Here is a 22,164-nt window from a genome sequence, read left to right on the forward strand (position 1 = left end):
TTGAGACTCATCGAATATTTCAAATACGTCGGAAACAGGCTAAACCTCCGATAGCAGGTCATAATGATGTTTCTTGAACAGTTCAATAAGTTCAATGAGAAAATATGGACAAAAAACTCAGTGATTAAATTTATACAAATAAAAAAATATATTACACTTTTAAGTCATTACCCCTCTAAGAAAATAAAAACATACTTAACAAAACACTTACCAAATTCAAAGAAAATATGTTGAATTGTTTCATATAATTCAATATTTTTAAAATTAAATTATTTTAAAAATATTTTAGTACAAAATATTAAGGTAACACATTTTGATTTAAAAAAAAAAAAATAGGTATAATGTATAAGAATAGTAGTGTGTTATTCGAACTTTTGGTAATGATAAAATTGCCATAAGATTTTGTCTAATATTTTGTGATCTATAAAATCTTTACATATAAGTCCCAATATACAAAAACTTACTTCATTAAGTTCTTTAGTCTAGAATTAGTGGTAATACTCCTAGCATCTTGCCACATCACTTTTTTGATCTCACCACATCTTTTTGTCTTACCATTTAAATCTTAGTATTTCATAGGGAGTGGTAACACTCTAGCATTCCAATTTTTTTTCTTTTTCAAAATTAATTAAATTATATTTTTTTAAATAACTTTTTTTTAAACCACAAATAATTAATATCAAATAAATTATATTTTATACAACACAAACATTCCATATTAAATTTAAAAAGTTACAATAATTTTTTTTAGAGGGTTTTGCGCTAATTCTAAAAATTTATGTTGTAAAAGAAATTGTAAGTTGGGGTAGAATCTATCATAAGACTAAAATCAAGTGACCAAAACTATCAAATGGTGATTTCTATGTCTTCTTCCTCCTTTCCTATGCTACCTGAATGAACAACTTGATAATCTTTATCTTTTGTTCAAACCTCCAAATTTTGATTTCTTGGAAACAAACCTATTTGCCAATCATATTGTTCCATTTCTTTCTCTCTCCTCTCGCTATACCTTTAGCGAGCTACTCCCAACTAAGCTTCATAGCGAACATTGAAGGGGTGGTGTAGCATCTCTTGGTGAGGTTGTAGGCGAGAGGGGTGGCGAGGCCACTCCCTCAAGCCTTCTGATAGCATCCCATTTTTGTTTTAACCTAGCACAACAATGTACTTTAAAGAACTATTTGACCAAATATAATAATGTAATGGCAAATCCAAAGCAACTTTCACTCTTATAATTTGGTTGAGTTTTTCAAATATACATAAAAGAACAATTGAAAGTACCAACATTATAATTGGATAGAATTTTCAAAACACAACACCTTAATAATAAATATATAAATAATCAAAAATTGTAATAGAAAGAAATGAAAATAAGATGATATACTTATAATACACAAATAAATAAAATTATGTTGCCAATTTCAGTAGGACAGTCTACGATAGTGCCCCATGTTGTCAATTTTCTCATTGAAAATAACAGCTTTTTGCATGTGCCCACTTCTGTTTCCAGCTAAGTTCATGTCTAGAACCAAATGACTTCTTGTGTCTCCCTCCAACACGTTAAGTACCTACCAATTTTAACATCAACAAAAATGTTATCTCAATATATAATAAAAATCACAAAAGATACATATCAATGAAAGTAGTGTAAAAAAATGGTCACTGTGTTTTCTGATTTTTACATGTTTAGTCCAAAATTGTAATAATTTTTTTTTTCAAATTTTAGTCCTTTTCAAGGTTTCCTATCCATTTTCGTCCCGGTCCATTTTGATTTTCGATGTTTATTCCAAACTTTAACCTTCTTTCCGATTTGGCTCTTTTTCGAGGTTCCATATGAATTTTATTGCCCATGCTTTCAAATTTTTATCGCAACTAGTCTAAAATTAAAAAACTTTTTTTTTTCTTTCAATTTTGGTCCTTGTGTCAAGGTTTTGCATCGATTTCAGTCCTGGTGCCTTCTGAAATTTATCTTGTTTAGTCCAAAACTGATTTTGCTTTTCAATTTTGGCCCTTTTACAAGCTTTCGTATCGATTTCGGCCCCTAAGACTGTCTGATTTTCACCCTTATTTTTAAAGTTACATATCAATTTTGGTCCTTATTTCAATGTTCCAGGGACGAAAATCGATAAAACAATGAAATAGGACCAAAATCAATATAAAACCTTGAAATAGAACCAAATTGAAGAATTTTCAATTTTCAACTACACATGGTAAAACTCAAAAACCAAAGGAACCATTTTTGTAATTTACTCTACATTAACATGTAACAACTATAGTAAAAATAGATAAGAAAAAAAAAAACCTTTGACATAGGGGGTCTAGATTCTGGATTTTTTTGAAGACACAAGGAGGCAGCATGACCAATAGCGTGCAATTCAAGTGGAAAATTTGAAGGTTGATAAGACCCTAAACGCGTGTCAACCAATTTATGCTTATACGCTAAAAGATGTACAAATTCCATTTCTTGTGACCCATAAATATCATGCCAAAAATCACGTGCTTTATAACATTGTAGTTCACTTATTCTTATACCCGTGATTAGCTCTAGTAATACTAATCCAAATGCGTATATATCAACTTTTTCTGTTATTGGTTCTCCATTGAAGTATTCTGGTGCTAGGTACCTACAATATATCCATTATTTTCGTTACAATACATTGAAATATTTATTTATTAGTTAATTAAATCATTAAAAGAATAGGATATAGAATTTAATAAATGAATACCCTGAAGTTCCAATGACTCGTTCTTCATCGAATGTATCTTGTTCAGTGTGCAAGGTAACGAGCCCAAAGTCGGCAACCTTGATGAATAAAAACACATATTAGGGTTTTAATTTAATAAATTAATATATTTTAATTATAAGTGAGATAAGTTTGAATATTTTACCAAAGGTTCATAATCATGAGTTAAAAGGATGTTTTTAGGACGCATGTCTCTGTGAACTATACACCCCACTCTGCAATCTTCATGAAGATAACGTAATCCTGTTGCTGTTCCAATTGCTATTTTCAAACGTGATGCCCAATCTAAATGTGTTTTCTTGTTCTCTGTTATTCAAATAAATATGAAATTTAATCTTGAAATTGTATCAAATTGTGGATCGAAATTCCAGATTTTTGAAATTTAAATAAACTATATGTTTTTTGGGTTCTTGCTTTTTTCATTTTGGTCCAAAATATTGTTATGTCATGAATCAAAAACATAATTAAAGCGTGGAATAGGAATAAAAATTAGAAATTCACAAATTTGGTCCCTATGGTTTTATACAAAAAAGTCTGTTATTTTGAGAAATTTTTTGATAAAGTGCTATTTTTTTATTTTGAAAGAAAAGTCCTAATTATTTAATTTTACACGATAATATGTCATTTTTTGTGAAAATAAAAATAATGATTTTTTCTTTAATTTGAGCAAAATATTAAATAATTGAGACTTTTATGTTAAAAAAAAAATTAGGACGACATAAAAAAAAATTTCTAACATAATGAGATTTTTCTACATAAACCCATACTATTTATACAATTTTGGTCCATGGGTAAAGGAGTCATAAAAAAAACACACAGAGACCAATTTCTTTAGGAAACTTCAAAATAAGGAACAAAGTCACAAGTGAAAATTTCTTGTGACCAAAATTGAACTCTCGTTACAAATTTGGCCCATGTGGTATAATACTATTTATAATAGTTTTATTCCAAGGGCAAAATGGTCATAAAAAAACGTAAGAGCTAAGGTTGTTATTTGTTAACTTAGACAACATAGGGACCAAGATCATTAAAAAAGGACAAAATTTTCATAAGAAAACATCTCGTGATTAAAATTGAAAAAATCAGCTATATTCAAGGACCAAAAATGTAATTCACTCAAAATAAGATATATACCATGTAAATGGATGTCAAGGGAGCCATTGCACACATACTCATAAACTAACAACCTTCGATTCCCTTCAATGCAAAATCCAACTAACAACACAACATTTTTATGTTGTGCACAACTCAACACTCTCACCTCCTTACAAAATTCAACATCATTATCAGAACCATAAAGCTTTGACCGTTTAACCGCAACCACTAACCCGTCTTTCAACACCCCTCGATGAACAACCCACATTTCACCCTCTGCCACAAAGCTTGATTCAGAAAACCCATCTGTGGATTCTTGAAGCTCACTGTAGTAAAACTGTCGCAAAGGTTTGACCATGGATGGAGCTTGGTGTTGACAAAGGGAACACAGTGGAGGTGGTAGTGATGATGTTTTACCTAAAGAAACCACTTCTCTTATTCCCGAATTATAACTATCTTCATCGTAATGTCTTGGGATGAGAGAGAGAGTTATGATTTTTTCACTACAAGAGTCGATTGGGATAAGTTTGTCGTTTTGATTGTTGGGTTTTTTGAGTTTTGATTTGATTAGGGTTTCGAAAAGTGGGTTTTGTTTGTAGATAAGGAAAAGGTTTTTGTTAGATGATTGTGGAGAAAAAACGGAGGTTTCTTCTGGACTACTGACGGGAGTAGAATGATTTATTCCATGGCCTAAGAGTGTTTCAGGGTCAACGCTTGGTGATGAAACTGTTGAAAAATACGGGGTTTGAAGGTCATCTGAGTGTCCTAAATTGAGTCTAAGGACTTTTGGTTCTGACCCTTTCATTACTACAATGTTGCATTGTAATTCATCCATACAGTGTTTAAGTTCTTGTTTCAATTTCCTAATAATAAAAAAAACATTAGTTACATAAGTTGAAAGAATAACGTTTGGAGAGAAACGAAAATAACAAAAAAAATGAGATGATAGTTTTACTTCTATTTACTTATCCAGTACGACCCAACTGGCGGCATTGTACTTTGCTTGAGCTGCCACAGCTCCCGAAGGAAAAGTTGGTACAACTTTGATTTGCACCATCACCTGATCAATTTAAGTGACTTTTTCATCAATTGATCAATTGATTTATATTATTATTTTTAACTAAGCGTTACAAATAATAATATAATTCCAATCTTGTCTTTGAGGTAAAGAAGTTAAAAATGTTGGATATTTTGGTACTAATATATATATATATATATATATATATATATATATATATATATATATATATATATATCATTAATTTTATATTATTTTGGAAATTATATATAATTGTTAATGGACCGATTTTATTAATAAATAAAGATAAACACTTTCCATGTTTATTTTGTGGGTTGAGTTTCCTGTTCGACTCATAATCTCTAAAATCCATAAAATCTTTCACATTTGGGTATATCTCCATCTATATAAATACGTGATGAGAAGCATATCCAAAATACCATATTCATTCATCAAAATTCATTTTCTTATTGCTAAGGGGTTTTAAAGAGAGTTTTTGAGATTGACTGAAAACCAACACTACTCATCAGATCTAAAGATCTCAAGACAAGAAGATATCCTTTATTTCTTGTTTAGTTTCTTATAATCAGATTCAAGATAGAGATCTAAAGTTATGCTTCTACGTTTTATGTTTTGGTTATGAAAATAACCAATAAAAAATACCCAATTAATTGTGGTGTGGGGTTTTTTAAGGGACTAAAGCGAGGTGAAGTAAATTGTTGCAGTTTTATTGTTAAGGAAAAGGGTTTCACTCAAAAGTCAAATAGCTGTTAGGGTTGAAATGCAAGGAAGGTGGATAAAGGGTATAAAGTTGAAACGAAATTGGATGTTGAAAGTTACTAGAGCTAAAAGATTAAAACTAAAGGGGTGGAAAGTGAAATTTCTGGAGAAAATATATATAGTTCGTTAAAAAGTCAATTTCTTTTTTTTTAACCTTGATGTCTGACATGAAGAGAGAATATATATTTTAACATTATCCAGATTCCATATATAGTCGCGCTCAAACTCCATAAAAGGGGGTATTATTTCATCTTTTTCAGTAGATCTTGTTTTTGTTCATGTGTTGTTTTTGATTCAATTAATACAAAGTTCATATTTTTAAGGGTAAACAAATGTTTCGGTTGATATTATTTGATGTTTTTTTCTCATTAAATTAAACAAAAAAAAAAAAAAAACAAAACTGCAAAAAGATTCCCTGAGAAGACACATATCAGATCTAACAGGAAAAGAGGGTTACATGGCATATAAATACAATACCTCGAATCGATTTTGAAATTGGAGCACCATTCGTGAACACGATTCTGAGATTTGACATATCCGATCAGGTAGATTAAGATTAACACAGTCGACACTGTTCCGGCAATCTCCACTCAACCGCCGCCAGCTCCATGATTTCCGATCTGAGAATCACAAAATTACCACCCACTGAGATCCTAATCGAAACCCCAAACCCTCGATTAGAAATCAAAAGCAAATACTAGAGCCAATAATGAAACAACTCAACAAACATAAATTACTTGATTTGACACCAGGATACACTGCAAGCAAGATAACACAATCGCCGGGATGAACAACATGTGTAAGAGCCCAAGCCAAAGCTGCTTTTGAGACGACCTTCTCCTCCGCCTTCACGGCAACAATCACGTTCTCCGGTAAGTTACGGCGTGATTTTTCAGCTGCCGCCTCATTTATTGGCGGGAACATCGAAGAATCGTTCATGAAGGTCGCCGAGAAAGAACAAAATGAGAACGTAATTGAAGAAACAAATTGAGAGTGTGATGAGAAATGGGGTTTGGGGTTTGGAGGAAGTTTAATTTTGAGTCGATACTACAGTTGTAACCGACTGAATTGTCTATATGCGTGATTATACCCGCCCATGTTTTTGGTATCACTTCTATTTAAACTAGTAAAACTAGTGTTATATTATTCGCTGTCTGGTATAATTTTCGTTGATTTTTAAGAGTATATGTAAAAAGTAAAAACTATCCTCTAAATAATTAAATATAATTTTTATATATAAACAAAATTTATTAACACTAGGATAAGCATCTACTAGACTGGTTTTAGTTGATTATATTACTGACTATGGTTGAAACAAAAAAAAAAAAAAAAGTTGTTCATTTAAAAATAATCAGCGATGGTAGTTACCGACGAAACGGTAACAGAAGCCACGTGATTTCAAAATATTTTGCGACAACCTAATTGGGTTGCTAAGCCTTTCACTAATTTAATCATTGATTTTTCGATGTTAGCCTTTAACATCAGGTTTCCAATAGAAATTTTTGTTGATGATATTTTTACTATTATATAAAGCATTTTAGATATTTTTAGAAATTTAAGAGGTATCACTCCTACTACATCATTTACAATCAACTTATTCTTACCATTCAATACACATATTACATTTCCGTTTCAGAAACTAATCACATTAAACATTAATGCTTCATAAATAATCAAACAATACTCTTCCACCAATTAAGTGACTTTCCTTCTTTATTCCTCCAATCACGTATTGTTATCTTCGATTATCCTCCATTAAAACTCACACTCAGTTTATCTACTCAATTCAATTTCAAAATTTGAATCCTAAAATCTTATATTCTCTGTTTACAAAGTTCCAAAAAATATGGATACATAATAAAAGATTTTATGGCTTAGATAAAATTTCTACAATATTCTTTCTCTGAATGTGAGCTTTTTTTTTTACCATAGACCTAATTGGATTTATTATTAAAATAATGTGTCCTCAATGGAACAATGGTAATTTTGGGTCAGGATGGCGATGACGATATGATTCATCTTCTCCACATTTTGATCAAATTATTAAATGCCACCACAATAATCCTCCATTTCATTTCTCTCTATAAATTTTATTCTTTGAACCACGATTTTAGGGTTTTAGATGTGGTCTCATCTGCCAAGCATGTTAATATGTCGATTTTTTTTTTTGTAGAATCAAATATCTAACACCGCCATCAGAAGTGGTAAACCCATCATGGTTGCATATGGTCACCTTGGAAAGCAACCATGAGTTTCTATGTTATAGGTTGTCTCTATTTTGTTTTGAGTAACTAATCCTGAGCTTATTTGTGGAAGGTTGTATTCAATCTACTCTTGCATTGCTATTTCAAATTTGTGGCTTTTTTATAATCCTCTCATAATCATATATAATCATAATGACATTTCTCAACAGTTGCATTCTTCGTTCTGTCAAGGTTGGAGATAGCTTTGGATTTTTATGAGAAATTTTGTTATCTGTCTAACAAGGTATATGGTAAGAATCATTTTTAACACAAAAATCAAGTAAAATATCTTTTCGTTTTACCTATTTGTTTATATTGTTGGATTCTATTTGTTTTTATTTTTAACAAGCATCTAGTATTTTAATGGTCATGTCCAATTCAGAATCTTCTTAAAAAATAAAAGTAAAATGCTATAGTAAACAAATAAATGGATAAACATTTGTGTTAAATTTATAAATTAAAATGGTTTCAGGACTACAAAAACAACTTAAAATAGTTTGAAAAATAATCAAATTAAATTATTACAACCCTACAACTCACCAAACTGGTCAAAGTTCTGAAGCAAGTTAAGATGTTACGATTAACATTATGAATGAGTGATTAATTGCAATTTGCAAGGAAGTGCCACATAAATGAATTTATCAACGTTTGAGGATTGAACTCTCCGCTTCTTCTTTGTTTTTGATAACGACCGAGGGAGATGGTCGATGTAGGTGGTGACCTACGATAATGACCAAGATGCGGTGCTGAAGAGGCGACTCGTCGGCGTCAACAGCAGGGGAGGCGGAATTGCCGACACCAAAATCAGAGAAGGTGAGGACCATTTGGGAAAGATCACATGAGACATTGGGAAATTTTGTTTTCTCTTTTAGTAAATTAGATTTAACATATAATGTAATAAGATAATAATATATTTGTTTCCAAATAATACCCTTGTCTAATTTAATTGACACACCTCCACATCTTTTGTTTTCTGATTATTTACAAAAATGTCACCTTACATATACAAGTTTTCTATAATTATTACCTTGGAATGGCGAAAGGAAAACTGAATTCCTACTCATACCGGATTGCAACAATGATGTGAAAACTTTGAGTGTGGTTCAGCCTTTTTAATATATAAGTCGCTGATTTTTAACGGTTGAAACCTTGGATTTGGAAGACCTAAATCCTAATTATCTTCAAAACCCACGAAATTTCTAGCAAATATACCTCATTGTACTCAATAATCTTCATCATTTGAAGTCATTCTTTAAGGTAAAATCAATATCCTTATATTTTGTTCACTTTTCTTAAAAAAATATCATGTTTTCTTGTATTTTCTCCTTCTTCTACATCATTCTTTATGAACATTCATATGCATGTTCATGCATGTCAAATTTGATGATGATGATGGTAGGATTTCACCCAAAAACAACATGCATGGTGTTAGAAGATGAAATCCAATGACCAAAACCTAAATCAAATCCATCAACTTGAGTTTTACAAGTTTTAAAGATCCAAAACCACATGAATTCAAGTTTTTCATTTAGAAACATTATTTTGAACAAAATAAGTTCATTCATGGTCTTCAAATCATAATGCAGGTAATGAACATCAAGCTTAATGACTTGATGATCAAAGTACATTGTTAAGAATGCTTATAAAGGATTTATTCACAAATAAATATCTAAAACTCATTTTCTGCACAAATCTAATTTTTCCCTGAATCCAAAAAAACAAAATAATATGATCTGGAAATTTTCAGAAAATAAATCATTTTTCATGATTTATTGTAATTTTTACAAGAAAATAGAATAATAATTCACATAAAATACTTTTTTACTCAATAAATTCTAAGAAACTTTTGGGACTACCCATACACCGAGTAAAGACGTTTTATAAAGTTGCATGCATTTATATGATTTTTTTTCTATTGAGTTTGATTCTATTTTTGTTGAAGATAAATAATTTGTAAAATACATGTATGTATGTTAAAAACCAGATTTGATAATTTTCGAACCTTCTATACATCATAATTATTCCATGTAAAAATTTACAGATTTTTCCATGAAAATTTCTTATATTTACCGATTTAATAATTGTTTAAGGGGTTTAATTTATAATAAATAGCTACACTTCTCCAAATATTATATAAATTTATCAGAATATCTTCAAAAAGATATTAACTATAAATAAAAAGTTTTAGGAATTTTCCTAACTGTTTAGTATTTTTTTTTCCCATGAATTAATGCTTATTTATAAGGATAAACAAAGGAAAAATAATTAAACTAATCTAAAAATCACAAGAAATCATTACAACATCTTGTACTATAGTGTAAACAAAAATAAAATTTTTAGTAAGTTTTATAAACCGTTTGATATTATTTGCATTCGTAATAGAATAAAAGCACATAATTCATAAAAATAGGCTAAGTTATTTAAAAACCGATTTAGCTATTTTTTTCCAGTTTGTATAAATTAAATTGCAATTGCACAAAAATTTTGAATAATAATTTAATCATTTTACTAATTGTTCTATTTTTCTTACATTTAATACACATAAATCATAAATACCAGAGTCTATTATATGAAAACAACTTTTGATATTTTTCCTAAATTATATACATTGTATATAAGTTGTACAAAAGGATTGAAAATTTTTATTAACTGTTTATTATTTTTCCGTGAATTTGTGAAGATCAAGTGGTTAAATATGGGAAAAATATCTATAAGTATCTTAAATTCATAAAACATTTTTTTGGAAATCTTTGACTTCAAATGGAACACAAATAAAAAGTTGTACTATTTTTAATTACTATTTGCTATTTAATTAGAATTTCTTAGTGTAAAACACAATTAAATTACAAAAAATAGGGTTTATTGATCAAAAGTAGATTTAATAATTTTCCCAGTTTAGGAATACTGTGAAACAATTACACAACAATTCTAATAATTTTCCATTATCATTTACTAATTTCCCCAATTTTATGATATTTTCAATGAATTAAATTGGTGAAAAATAGTTAGACAAATAAAAAATTAAAGAAAATTTATTTTAATGTTTTTGACTTCAGTGAAAACAGAAATATAAAGTTAGGGAAATTTTATAACTTATTTGATTTAGTTTAGAATATTTAACCATTTAAAACAAGTTCTAAAATGTTATAGTTACACTTCAATTGACATTGCTAAAAATAGGATTTTTCACTTAAATATGTTATTTAACAAATTGATCCATGGAAATCTGAATTTACATAAAAATGTTTGTAACTTATACAAAACCTTATTTGACACAATATTGGCATAATTCTATTGTATAAATTAATTATAGTGGTGTTAGATTTTCGACTAGAGACTTACTAGCGTGTAACCTTATCGTAGGGAATCGATAGTTGGACGTGAGGGAATTTAGGTCAAGGTATCAAAAATACCTTCACGCATATTTTTGAGTATTCACGCCTTCCCCTATTTTCGTTTTTTAAATGTTTTGGGGTGGAAAAGCATGTGGTTTATTCAATTATGTTCATTGGACTTATTTTTAATTGTATCAAAAGTGATTTGCTATGTATGTGTATGATATTGTTAATTCATGAGGCCTTATCGTGGTTAAGTCCCTGGAATCAATTCATACAACTCATTAACTCATTTGAGTCCATGGTCATTATGGATGGCGCTATTAAGAGGTATACAACTCCTCACTCGCATGATTAGCTTCAATGCATTTTACCATATTTCCCTATGTTAGCGATAGACATAGAAGAGGGCACCCTCGGTCATTAGGCTTGGGTTGTCAACTCATGGTATAATCATTATACACAACAAACCTATTTATTCATTTTAGCAACGAACTTTATTTCCCATGAGAATATGAACACTGCATTTCATGTGGGCAAAATACTTTTTTCTCATGATGACAATGAACCTATTTATTCATTTTAGCAACAAAATTTATTTCTAATGAGAATATGAACTTTGCATCTCATTTTGGCAACGTACTTTATTTCTCATGATGACAACGAACTTTGTTTATGCAAACTTATTTACTCATTTTAGCAATATACTTTTTTTTATGGAAACTTTTATCAAGACTTTAATTACGATTAATGAAACCAATATTTTTGTAAACCTGTGAACTCACCAATTATTTTTATATTTGACGTTCGTTTTACATGCTTTTTTAGGAATCATCGAGCAAGTGGCATATAGAGACATATCACTTATAGGATCATTTGCATGTGTTATTTTTCAAATGTATTGTAATATTTTTCTTTGAAGTTGTTCAAAGTCATTGTAAACTATAAAGTTTTTAATACTATGGTTGGTGTTGTCTTTATCTTTTGCTATGAAACCCTTTGTACTGTCGTGCCCCGTGTTTCCGCTTTAGCGGGGTGTGACAGGAAATTATATCCGAGCCAAAGGTTATAGAGAATACCGGTTTTCCTTTGGAGAATCTCAACTATAGCCAAAAAATTTCAAAATGATTTTCAAAATATTGGACATACTACTGGTAAAACTTAGTTGAGTACGCATTATTGGACTTTAATTAAGTATAGCCTGGCCAACTATGCTTAATTAAAGAAAACTAATGCGATGTTGGAAACGGTTATAGTAGAATTATGTTCAAAATAATTTTCAAATCAAACTTTTGAAAAAAAAAAATCAGTGTGCGTATGGGCATTTCATATTATAGGCATTCATCTAGGTACACTTAGAAACTAAGTTCATTTTTATCACAATGCCTTTATTTTGAAATATTGTTATCCCTTATAAAGTGATAGCCTAACCAATTTGGTTATATTACTAACCACTCTAGGAGCAATCCACATAATACTGAGAACGAGTACTTACTGGTAGCTATTGACTATGGACGTAAGGTTAGTAACTAGAGAGCCATTAGTAATAATCTTAATTTGAAACCAATACCAATTATACCTTAATACCTCATCATCGTATTCATACTAGAGTTACAACGAGGAAAAGCATTCTGATACCGACACAAGAGACAATTGGAGCATCGCTTTAGAAGGTAGATGAGTCGCCATGAGTAGTCACTTGGATACCATTGGCGAGCATCCCTGATATGACTCACGAGGAGGCAAGAAGGTTTAGCCCATTGCTATTGATACGTGAGACTTATTTTCTACGCTACAAATTTAGCTTTAGGTTGTCTCCACCTTAAGCTTAACACTTAACATAGGATATCTCTTTGACCTAAAACCTTATCTTTTGTGATTCTTACCTTACCATCTTTACTTTGTATTCAAGCACAAACCATCCCTTTATGATAAATATTTTTTTAGAAGTCTTAGTTCGATGCCCCCAGATGCACTAGTGATTCTCACAAGTATACCATCATCTTAAACTTTGCAAATTACTAACATGTTTCCTAACCAACCTTCAACCTTAAATTTTCATGACCGATAAAACATCGCACAACTTCCTTGTATGAATCTTTCCTATAATTTCGAATACTCCTTCGACCCTTATCGTTTTCATGCATTCGCTTGAGTCCTTACTAGCGTTACCAACATTCTCATCGTTATCAAGGGTGTATCCTATTACGCCACATGCTAAACCTATAAATTAACCTTTGACCCCCATATAAGGGTGTGAAATCGTCTCTACACTATTCAAAGTTTTACAACCATTTATTATGTCCTCTATTTTTGGGAAAAGTCACCGGTACTCGCCTTATACTCGCCTTAGTATTTAGGCACGATCAGCTACACTAACCTACATATTCCTTACTTTATAATCTTCAATCAAAAACCTATTTCATTTCACTGGTTTTATCTTTCTTAAGCACAGTAATTTGTAACCACTTCGTATAACTTACTATACCTTTCCTAACAATGTAAGCTATATTTCTTGATGAAAACAACCAACTTTATTTTTGACAACTTACTTTAACTTAACACTTTTCTTCAAAGCTCAATTTAACCAATGTTGGTTTTAACCTTGCTATTTCAATTTCATTTCATATCCATTTCAATGTATATATGTGCTTTTTAAGGGCATATAGACCATTTTAAACCTTGCATACCATTTTGGCACGTTTTCGAAAAACTCAGAAACATTTTCTTTTATAAAAATGTTTAAACTCTATGCTATAAAAGTTAAACATACGAAATTGAAGTTTATATTATGTATAAAAGGTTCATCGAATCTTTCAAACCACTATTGTTTTAAATCTTTTGACCACTTTCTCATTTAGGCATTTTACTTTACTTAAATTGAATTTATATTTTTAAATACAGAAGAAAGTTTTACATAGATGTAACGGGTAAACGAGAAACAACCTGTGTCGCAACCCATTTTTGGATGGCAAAGCTAATTCTTTAAAAAACATTTATAACATTATTATGCATGATCCGCTGGACTCTATTGACTAGCTGCACAGCTTCTGGCGTAAAGAAACTGAAAGTATCAAATGCAAAGGGTATAAACGTGTATTGATTTTGCATGCACGCTTTCTCATGTTTTTCCACTTTGCTTGATGCAGTTTTTAAAGCAGCTTGCCCCATAGTGAAAACCCCACTCCCAAAGCCTACGGGAGGGGAAACCCTTGTTAGATCCACACATGCATGTTTTCCTCCAGCCCATCCAAATACTAAAATATTAGCTGGTCTAAGTGCTGATCTTCCTTCCAATGGGTCAGCCAGAAAGTTCACAGGTGCCCCTTTTTTGGCAGAAACCCCAGCACGCCTAAATATGTCGAAAAGAAAATCACTAACCAGATTATGTTGGTACTTGAAACCTGGGAGCTCTTTACAACGAACTGCATTCTCCCCAAAAGAGTCCAAGCATGCCTTGCGACAAACAGGCCAAGTCTCATCAGCTAGAAATAAAGGGATCATAAGACAATACTTGAGGATAACACGATACTCCGCCAGCGACATATGCTGGCCAAGGTCATAAATATGAATAGTCATAAGAAATTCCTTAGCATGTGGGGTCCTTAGACACTTAAAAATTGCTTTCCGCCAAATCGGCATGTTGAAGTGAAATTCCATGTCTTGGACAATATTATTAAAATGGGCACTCGCCAATGAATGTTGGGATTTTGGAGGGGCGGTGTCCTTATTAGTGAAACCACTGTAATCAAAGCCCAAAATCATATCACGAAGACAGGCCAAAGCACAAACATAATCTGAATACATACCACACATGCCGCTATTTCGTAAGATGTGGTCTTGTAACACCCACAATTGAGCTCGTGAGGCCACAAAAGCATAGGTGGAATCCTCTACTACTGAGTACAACCCCAAACCCCTGAATCTAATTGGTAATGAAGCCAGTCGCCATTGAAGGTCCCCAAAGAACGGACCCCCGCAAACCACAATGTCCTCAATCATCCTACGTAACCCTTTATCAAAATACAAAGCAGCCTCTTCCATGTGAACAGTTGGCACGTTCTCAGGCCAAAGAAAAGTTTGGAGATGCACATGCAAGATCGAAGCAAAAGGAGTTCACTCTGGGGGTCATGTAACTGTGGTAGAAGGTGCATCAAATCAACAGCCTTGGTAGCCCTCTTCTAGGCTAACCCACTAATAAAACTTGTATCTCTACTAGCAGCTCCCCAAAGAAGCTTCACCCCCACTGACGGTTGCCCAATTTCAGTAGGTAATAAACATGTATGAAACTTCTTAGCATCACATGAAGGCCAAAATAACTTAGTTTTCTTGATATTCAGTTCAAGCCCCAATCTTGGGCCTGACACCCTAATGATGTCTAATACTCTGACCACCTCCTCTGAATCTCCAATGACGGTCCCATCATTGAGGTATCAAGAATGAAGAAGAAGCTTGCAATTGTCTCTAATTTTATGTATATGTGGGTATAGTACAAGAGCAGAAAGAAGTGGTCCCAAAGGGTCGCCTTTCTGGACCCCAGTAGTGGACACAATATGCTTACAACCTTGCTACATGTTCGTATAAGAATTCGACCCACAAGGAAATGGATGGGCACCTCATCCTGATCTTGTGAAGTAAGATAGTGTTGGGTTTTGATCATATCTATGTTTTCACTAATTATAAATGCAATGGTGTTTCCAAGGTATTAAACCTATGACTAGCATACAATTGACATAAGCCAGAAATGAAACTAATTAGGATAACATACCTTATAGTGGAGATTAAAAGTCTTGATGTATCTAGCCTTAAGAGCTTAGCCCCATTAGTGTGGAAGTCTCAAGTGGAATCACAAATCACCATCAACAACTTGGAAGAACTTGAGAGAATATGGAGCTCACTAAAATCGGCCACCTTTTCTTTCACACACACTAGTGCCAATTTTGTGAGCCAAGGACCCCTTTATATATTATGGAGGATTAGGGTTACATCCATGTAAACCCTAATACCCATGACCTTTCATTTACATAGGATCCATGGGTTAAAAGCTCCATGGATTTGCATACACTTTTAGCCCATCCTAAATAAACCTTGGCCATTCCATATATATATATATATATATATATATATATATATATATATATATATGTATGTATGTATATATATATATATATATATATATATATATATATATATATATATATGTGTATATATCCTGACTAAAGTTGATTAAAATCTCAATCTAAGCTTGTAGATTTGAAATGAGGTATAAAATCCTCTACCTTAATTATAACAACAAATTTTCAAAGCGAATTGAAAGTTTGTTTCCTATAATTAACATTACTAACTTTCAACACTTAACATAATAATCATGCTCCCACTAGCATAATGATTATTATCTTACTAGCATAACTCTTATGCTCTCACTAGCTTTGACATGTACCCATAAATCAAATGGACTTTTAGACTTTCTTACCAAAGTTCAGATTTATGATACAATATGATTTGATAAAACCTTTATCAAAATCATACATCTTTCCTTAGATAGCACACATGTATGTCTAAACAATTTCAAAACTATGAAAATGGATGTCGGGATGATAGTCTTAACTGTTTAGACCTTTTCCATTCCTCACAAGTCTATGTTAGTGTGTCGGTTGACCACACGCGCTCCATTAATGACTTTGAGAATGCAAATATCACAATTAATATCTACTTAAAATCTACTTATTGAAAGCGTTTCCTCACCATCATTTTCATGAATCAGAGAGAAACCTTATGACACTTAGATTTTTTTTATGGTGTATGTGCTCCTATCCATGTAATTTGTCATAATCTTAATCACAAGACAAGGTTAGTGAAAAATCTAAACTCGTGGACTAGTGATTAACAATACTCTCGATTAGTTGTTAAAACTATCTCAAGGACTTTTAAGACTCCCACTGACCTCTTGACATATAAGATACTCTTTGTCAAGAACCATTCTTTGACAAAACAAATATTCGAGAGTTAGTGTAGATTCTTATCAAGATAAACACTTGACATAATTGGTTTTAGTTGGTCTTTGTTTTATACAAAACATCAAAACTTACCAATTTCATATGCACAAGAGTGAGAAAGCATTTTCCTCTACATTTGGCAAGTGTTACAAACCTTCCTTAAGATTATATCACTCAAGTTACAATCTTGGAGTACAACTCTAAGACATTTTTTGGAACGAAGTATGATTTATCTTTTGATTTAACCATTTCAACAATTCATGGTTCCTCTCCTCAGTCAAACAAATGCACTAAGGTGTCCCTAGAGAATCAATTGTGATATGGTTTCATAATCACTAAGATAGTCATAAAACAAGATACTTAAGTACTCTCCCATCTCTTCAGATTGGAGAAACTTTTATCTTTCTGCCTTATTTGATTCTTCTTATCTGTTCTGCCATACATTGAAACTTTTCCAACGTTTCAGAATTACACTTAAACTTGTAAGCATAACCATATTTACTAAAATTTAGTAAATCATAACGAATAATCATATTGACCTTTGTGGTGAACCTGATCAGCGCACAACCAAGTATACCCAATACTTTAGTCCTTCACTTGACTCACACATACATGTGAACAAGGTCATAGTCTTAATTTCACAAATATGAAAATTCTCATTCATCACAAAGTACAACTTGCATGGTTCCATGTTTCTATCCAACTGAAACTTGGGTGATGAGCATCTTTCCTTATTTGGTAAATTATGACACTACCATAAATAAAAGAATCAAAATATATTTTCCAATATTGCTTTCAATGGAAACATATAAACAACAATTTTTCACAAATGCCATTGTAAGGATACTTAAAATAAATAAATCAATTTTTTTTAAAACTTGCGAAAAAATCTTATCCTTACAATGCAAATACATATGAAAACTATGTTGATATCTATTCCTAAGCAATCTATCATAACTCTTAAGTAGCAGCTCAAAATTCTGATGATCGAACCATGTGATTGAAATCCATCTTCGTGATCAGGATTAGCATACCCTTTTTCAGATTTCCTTTTATTCTTCCAAAACATCAAAATGTAATTACATTACATCATGTATTGAGAATCTCCAAAAGATACTTCATAGAGTTAGATAATGGACTTTACCTGAAGTAGAGTCAAGCTTTTTGACTTTACCATCCTTATGATCTTTCAGGTAAATTGGGCAGCTTCGCAACTAAGGTCCCTTCTCTTGGCAATAGAAACATATGGACTCTTTGTAAATAGTGCACGAGACTATCTCAGAGTTAGCATTTCTCTTTACCATTAGGTCAAATTACTTGACCATGGCCGATCCCTTTTCATTCGGAAGAGAAAGCTTTTCTGGACTTTCAATGTTACCATTACCAATGTCCATGGAAGCATGAGAAGTAGATCTTCCACTCAAATTTTCTTTACCATTGCTCCAAATCATTGCTGATTTAGCAAAATCAAGCAAATAGGTAAGATCATTAAGGATCATGTCTTGATCTGTCATCAGGGTGTGACTGAATAACCAAGTCAACAGCTAGCTACCTTGAGACTTCGACACCCGACTCTCCCAGCTTGCCAATAGGGATCGAGTGACCTCGAACTTTTCAAGTATTTAATCTTGTGTCATAGGGTAACAGTTGGAGGAGGTGAAGGAAGTGAAGCATGATTTCCAGTCCCATTAATGCACAACAAAGGGATTAATCTTTCACCTTGATTGCCATGTGGGATATCATCTTCAATATCATAGCTTGTTCCTAAAGATTTGGGAAGACCATAGTTGTCTTAAGTAGACATCTATAATGGGAGAAATTCAAGTTTAGTTGATTCAAAGTCCTTAATATAACACCCAGTATGAAATATTAAGGCTAGGACCCAACAAACTATTTTATAACTTGGAAGAGGGATGTCGTAATCCAAGCTACAAAATATTTGAAGTTAGCTAAATGACGATTTACCAATTTCACCATGAAAAACAAAATAATTATTAAGTTTTAATTGGATTTGAAACTGCTAGATCTCTTAAGATTCATTGAACTTTCAATGGCATGTTTAAATCTCAATTGTGCCCTCTTAAGTTTGTGAATGGATGTCGAGGATCATAAACAAGGTGTGAATAAGCATGCAAATTGACTTGGTACCCTTAATTTTATCACCCAATCGATGTGCCGGTTAACCACACACGCTCCACCGATCTATAATAAAACTCAGGTCACCCTTTGCCACACATTTTTACCCCCATGTTAGTGTGCCAGTTAACCAAACACGCTCCACTACGACTTAACAAGCTGCAGAGTGTAATTTCATGGGTTAGCACCATTTCACATTTTTCCTAAGTAACTAAGATTGGGAATTTATAAGTGCTTAGTTACTTAGTATTTATCATTATACTTTTAATGAAGGGAGAATTATAGTCCTTTCCTACCCGTCCGGCTAATGACCTTCCACTAGTCAAGGAAGCGGTGGGTGAGAGTGGACACCTATTAAACTGCCATTTTATAGGCAGTAACCTTATACTCCCCTTAGAGACTGACTTTTTGAATGAGGCCTACTAACGGTAAAAATTGACTTTACTCATATATATATATATATATATATATATATATATATATATATATATATATATATATATATATTAACTTTTAATATTATAATAGTATAAAAGTGTATTTTACACATTTAAAATACTTGGTGGTTTAATCTTATTAATTAAACTATACTCTTAATTTAGTTAAACTTAAACCATGTTATTATGGAACTATTAACTCTTTTAATTAAACACTTTAATTAATTTAATGAAGTCCATAACGTTTGAATTTTAACTTTTGGAATTATAGAATTTGGAATTAAAGTATTAATGTGTGTCAGACTTTACAAATTCCAAAACTTGAGGGCAAGTTTTGAGACTATTCGAAACTTTTCATATTCATAACATATGAGTTTAATTTTTCTTTAATGGCAAGACTCTTGAAAATCCATAACTTGAGGACAAGTTATGGAGATCATAAAACAATTTATGGAAAAGAGATTCTTCATGCTTTATAACTTATAACTTTTAATGATCCATTTAAAAGAAAAACCTTCAGAATTCCATAACTTGAGGACAAGTTATGGAGTCCACTAAATCATTAAAAACAACAATTCAACCAATAATATTACAAGTTCTAGATTAAATGTATATGAACTAGGTAATTCAAGTCAAACAAATTCCATGCAGTTGGACTTAATCATATAAACTAATAGAAAACATGAAATTTTGACAATCACCTTTCAAATGGATTAGCATGATCATTATCATATCTTTTAAAAAATATTTTTATTTATTATTCAAAATAGTTTGAAATAATGATCCTATCCATTTGTGGCCAAAAAACATTTTTCTGCACTCTGTCCAGCCAACTCGTCGAGTCCTTGAACATGACTCATCGAGTGGCACATTTTGTACATGGACACGTTGCGTCCATCAGTGGACTCGGCGAGTTCATCACCCGAAGCGCAGGAAACTCGATTTTTTCAACTTTAAAAAACATGTAGCAGCAAGTATAATTGAAAACAAGCCTAGGCTCTGATACCCCTGTTGGGTTTTGAGCATACTAACACTCCTAAGGTGTTCATGCAACCCTAAATACCTTGGATCTATGTTTTCAGTAATTATACATGCAATGGTGTTTCCAAGGTATTAAACCTATGACTAGTATACAACTGACATAATCCACAAATGAAACTAGTTAGGATAACATACCTTATAGTGGAGATTAAAAGTCTTGATGTATCTAGCCTTAAGAGCTTAGCCCCAATAGTGTGGAAGCCTCAAGTGGAATCACAAATCAACATCAACAACTTGGAAGAACTTGAGAGAATATGGAGCTCACTAAAACCGGCCACCTTTTCTTTCGCACACACTAGTGCCAATTTTGTGAGCCAAGGAGCACTTTATATATTATGGAGGATTAGGGTTACATCTACGTAAACCCTAATACCCATGACCTTTAATTTACATAGGATCCATGGGTTAAAAGCTCCATGGACTATCCATGGACTTCCATACACTTTTAGCCCATCCTAATTAAATCTTGGCCCATCCCATATATATATATATATATATATATATATATATATATATATATATATATATATATATATATATATATATATATATATATAAGAGTCCATATTTAATTAGCATTTTTTGATCACTAAATTAATTCCAAATTAATTCTTGATCAATACTAATTAAATAATATGATTTCATATTAATATATTATAACTTATAATATATTAATAAATCATAAATATCCTTTTTCTCAAAATTCTATCCATACAAATTGTTCTGGTGAAGTGCAACCCAAATGGACCATGCCAGGTCGGGTCAAGGCATACCAATTATAGTTATGGACTTAGACACTAATCCAATAGATAGTTCTATCCACTAAATTGAAGGCATTCAAGAAATCTACCGTAAGCATTGCAAGAGATCCATCATCATGACGTGCACTAAACGCCCTATTGACAATATGAAGTACAACTTCAGCATAACCTGACACACCTACTCTAAATTGAAAGTCATTAAGTTATTGTGCCATTTCTTTACCAACTCCTTTCATAGCAGCCTTTGAGACCAAACACCTCCATATAGTGCCTACAACAATAGGACAAATTCCATTGTCAGGTTTTAGGAGCGAAGTAAGCGGTGTAGACGCAACAAATTCTGCCAGACATGACAGACATCTTCCCTTAGCCATAGATTAACCATTTTGGTGATGGCATGTAAGAGATCTGTAGCTATTGCAAACTCCTCCCCGCATAGAGCATCCAAAATGTGTTGAACTCTCAAGCCGTCTCTCCCACACAAAGATCCTTTAGGAACCAATTTAATACAACCAAGGATATTGTCAATATCTACTATAAGGAGAGGCTCAGAATAAATGATGCTCGACATGGATGGGGGT

The 22,164-nt window shown here is 31.9% G+C and overlaps 1 protein-coding gene across 1 annotated transcript; it reads right to left on the bottom strand.

The window, feature by feature from the left end:
* Nucleotides 1–1,299: 1,299 nt before the first annotated feature.
* Nucleotides 1,300–6,739, bottom strand: LOC145043253 (inactive protein kinase SELMODRAFT_444075-like). Its single transcript, XM_078991837.1, has 8 exons — nucleotides 6,372–6,739; nucleotides 6,112–6,254; nucleotides 4,802–4,896; nucleotides 3,876–4,699; nucleotides 2,887–3,047; nucleotides 2,724–2,800; nucleotides 2,300–2,621; nucleotides 1,300–1,565 (listed from the first exon to the last, which is right to left on the bottom strand). Exons 1-8 carry the CDS (start codon nucleotides 6,571–6,573, stop codon nucleotides 1,419–1,421), a joined length of 1,971 nt encoding a protein of 656 aa, XP_078847963.1. The 5' UTR covers nucleotides 6,574–6,739; the 3' UTR covers nucleotides 1,300–1,418.
* Nucleotides 6,740–22,164: the final 15,425 nt, after the last annotated feature.

The sequence above is a fragment of the Lactuca saligna genome, chromosome 4 (assembly GCF_052625555.1).
Source record: "Lactuca saligna cultivar CGN05327 chromosome 4, ASM5262555v1, whole genome shotgun sequence".
Lineage (NCBI taxonomy): Eukaryota > Viridiplantae > Streptophyta > Magnoliopsida > Asterales > Asteraceae > Lactuca > Lactuca saligna.

Bases quoted from the DNA above. Each gene is read 5' to 3' on its own strand.
- LOC145043253 (XM_078991837.1), bottom strand. From the start codon at position 6,573: ATGAACGATTCTTCGATGTTCCCGCCAATAAATGAGGCGGCAGCTGAA. The intron at 6,255-6,371 runs GTAATTTATGTT...TGTGATTCTCAG, and splicing joins GTATCCTGGTGTCAAATCAA to ATCGGAAATCATGGAGCTGG. The intron at 2,801-2,886 runs GTAAAATATTCA...TTATTCATCAAG, and splicing joins CTCATGATTATGAACCTTTG to GTTGCCGACTTTGGGCTCGT.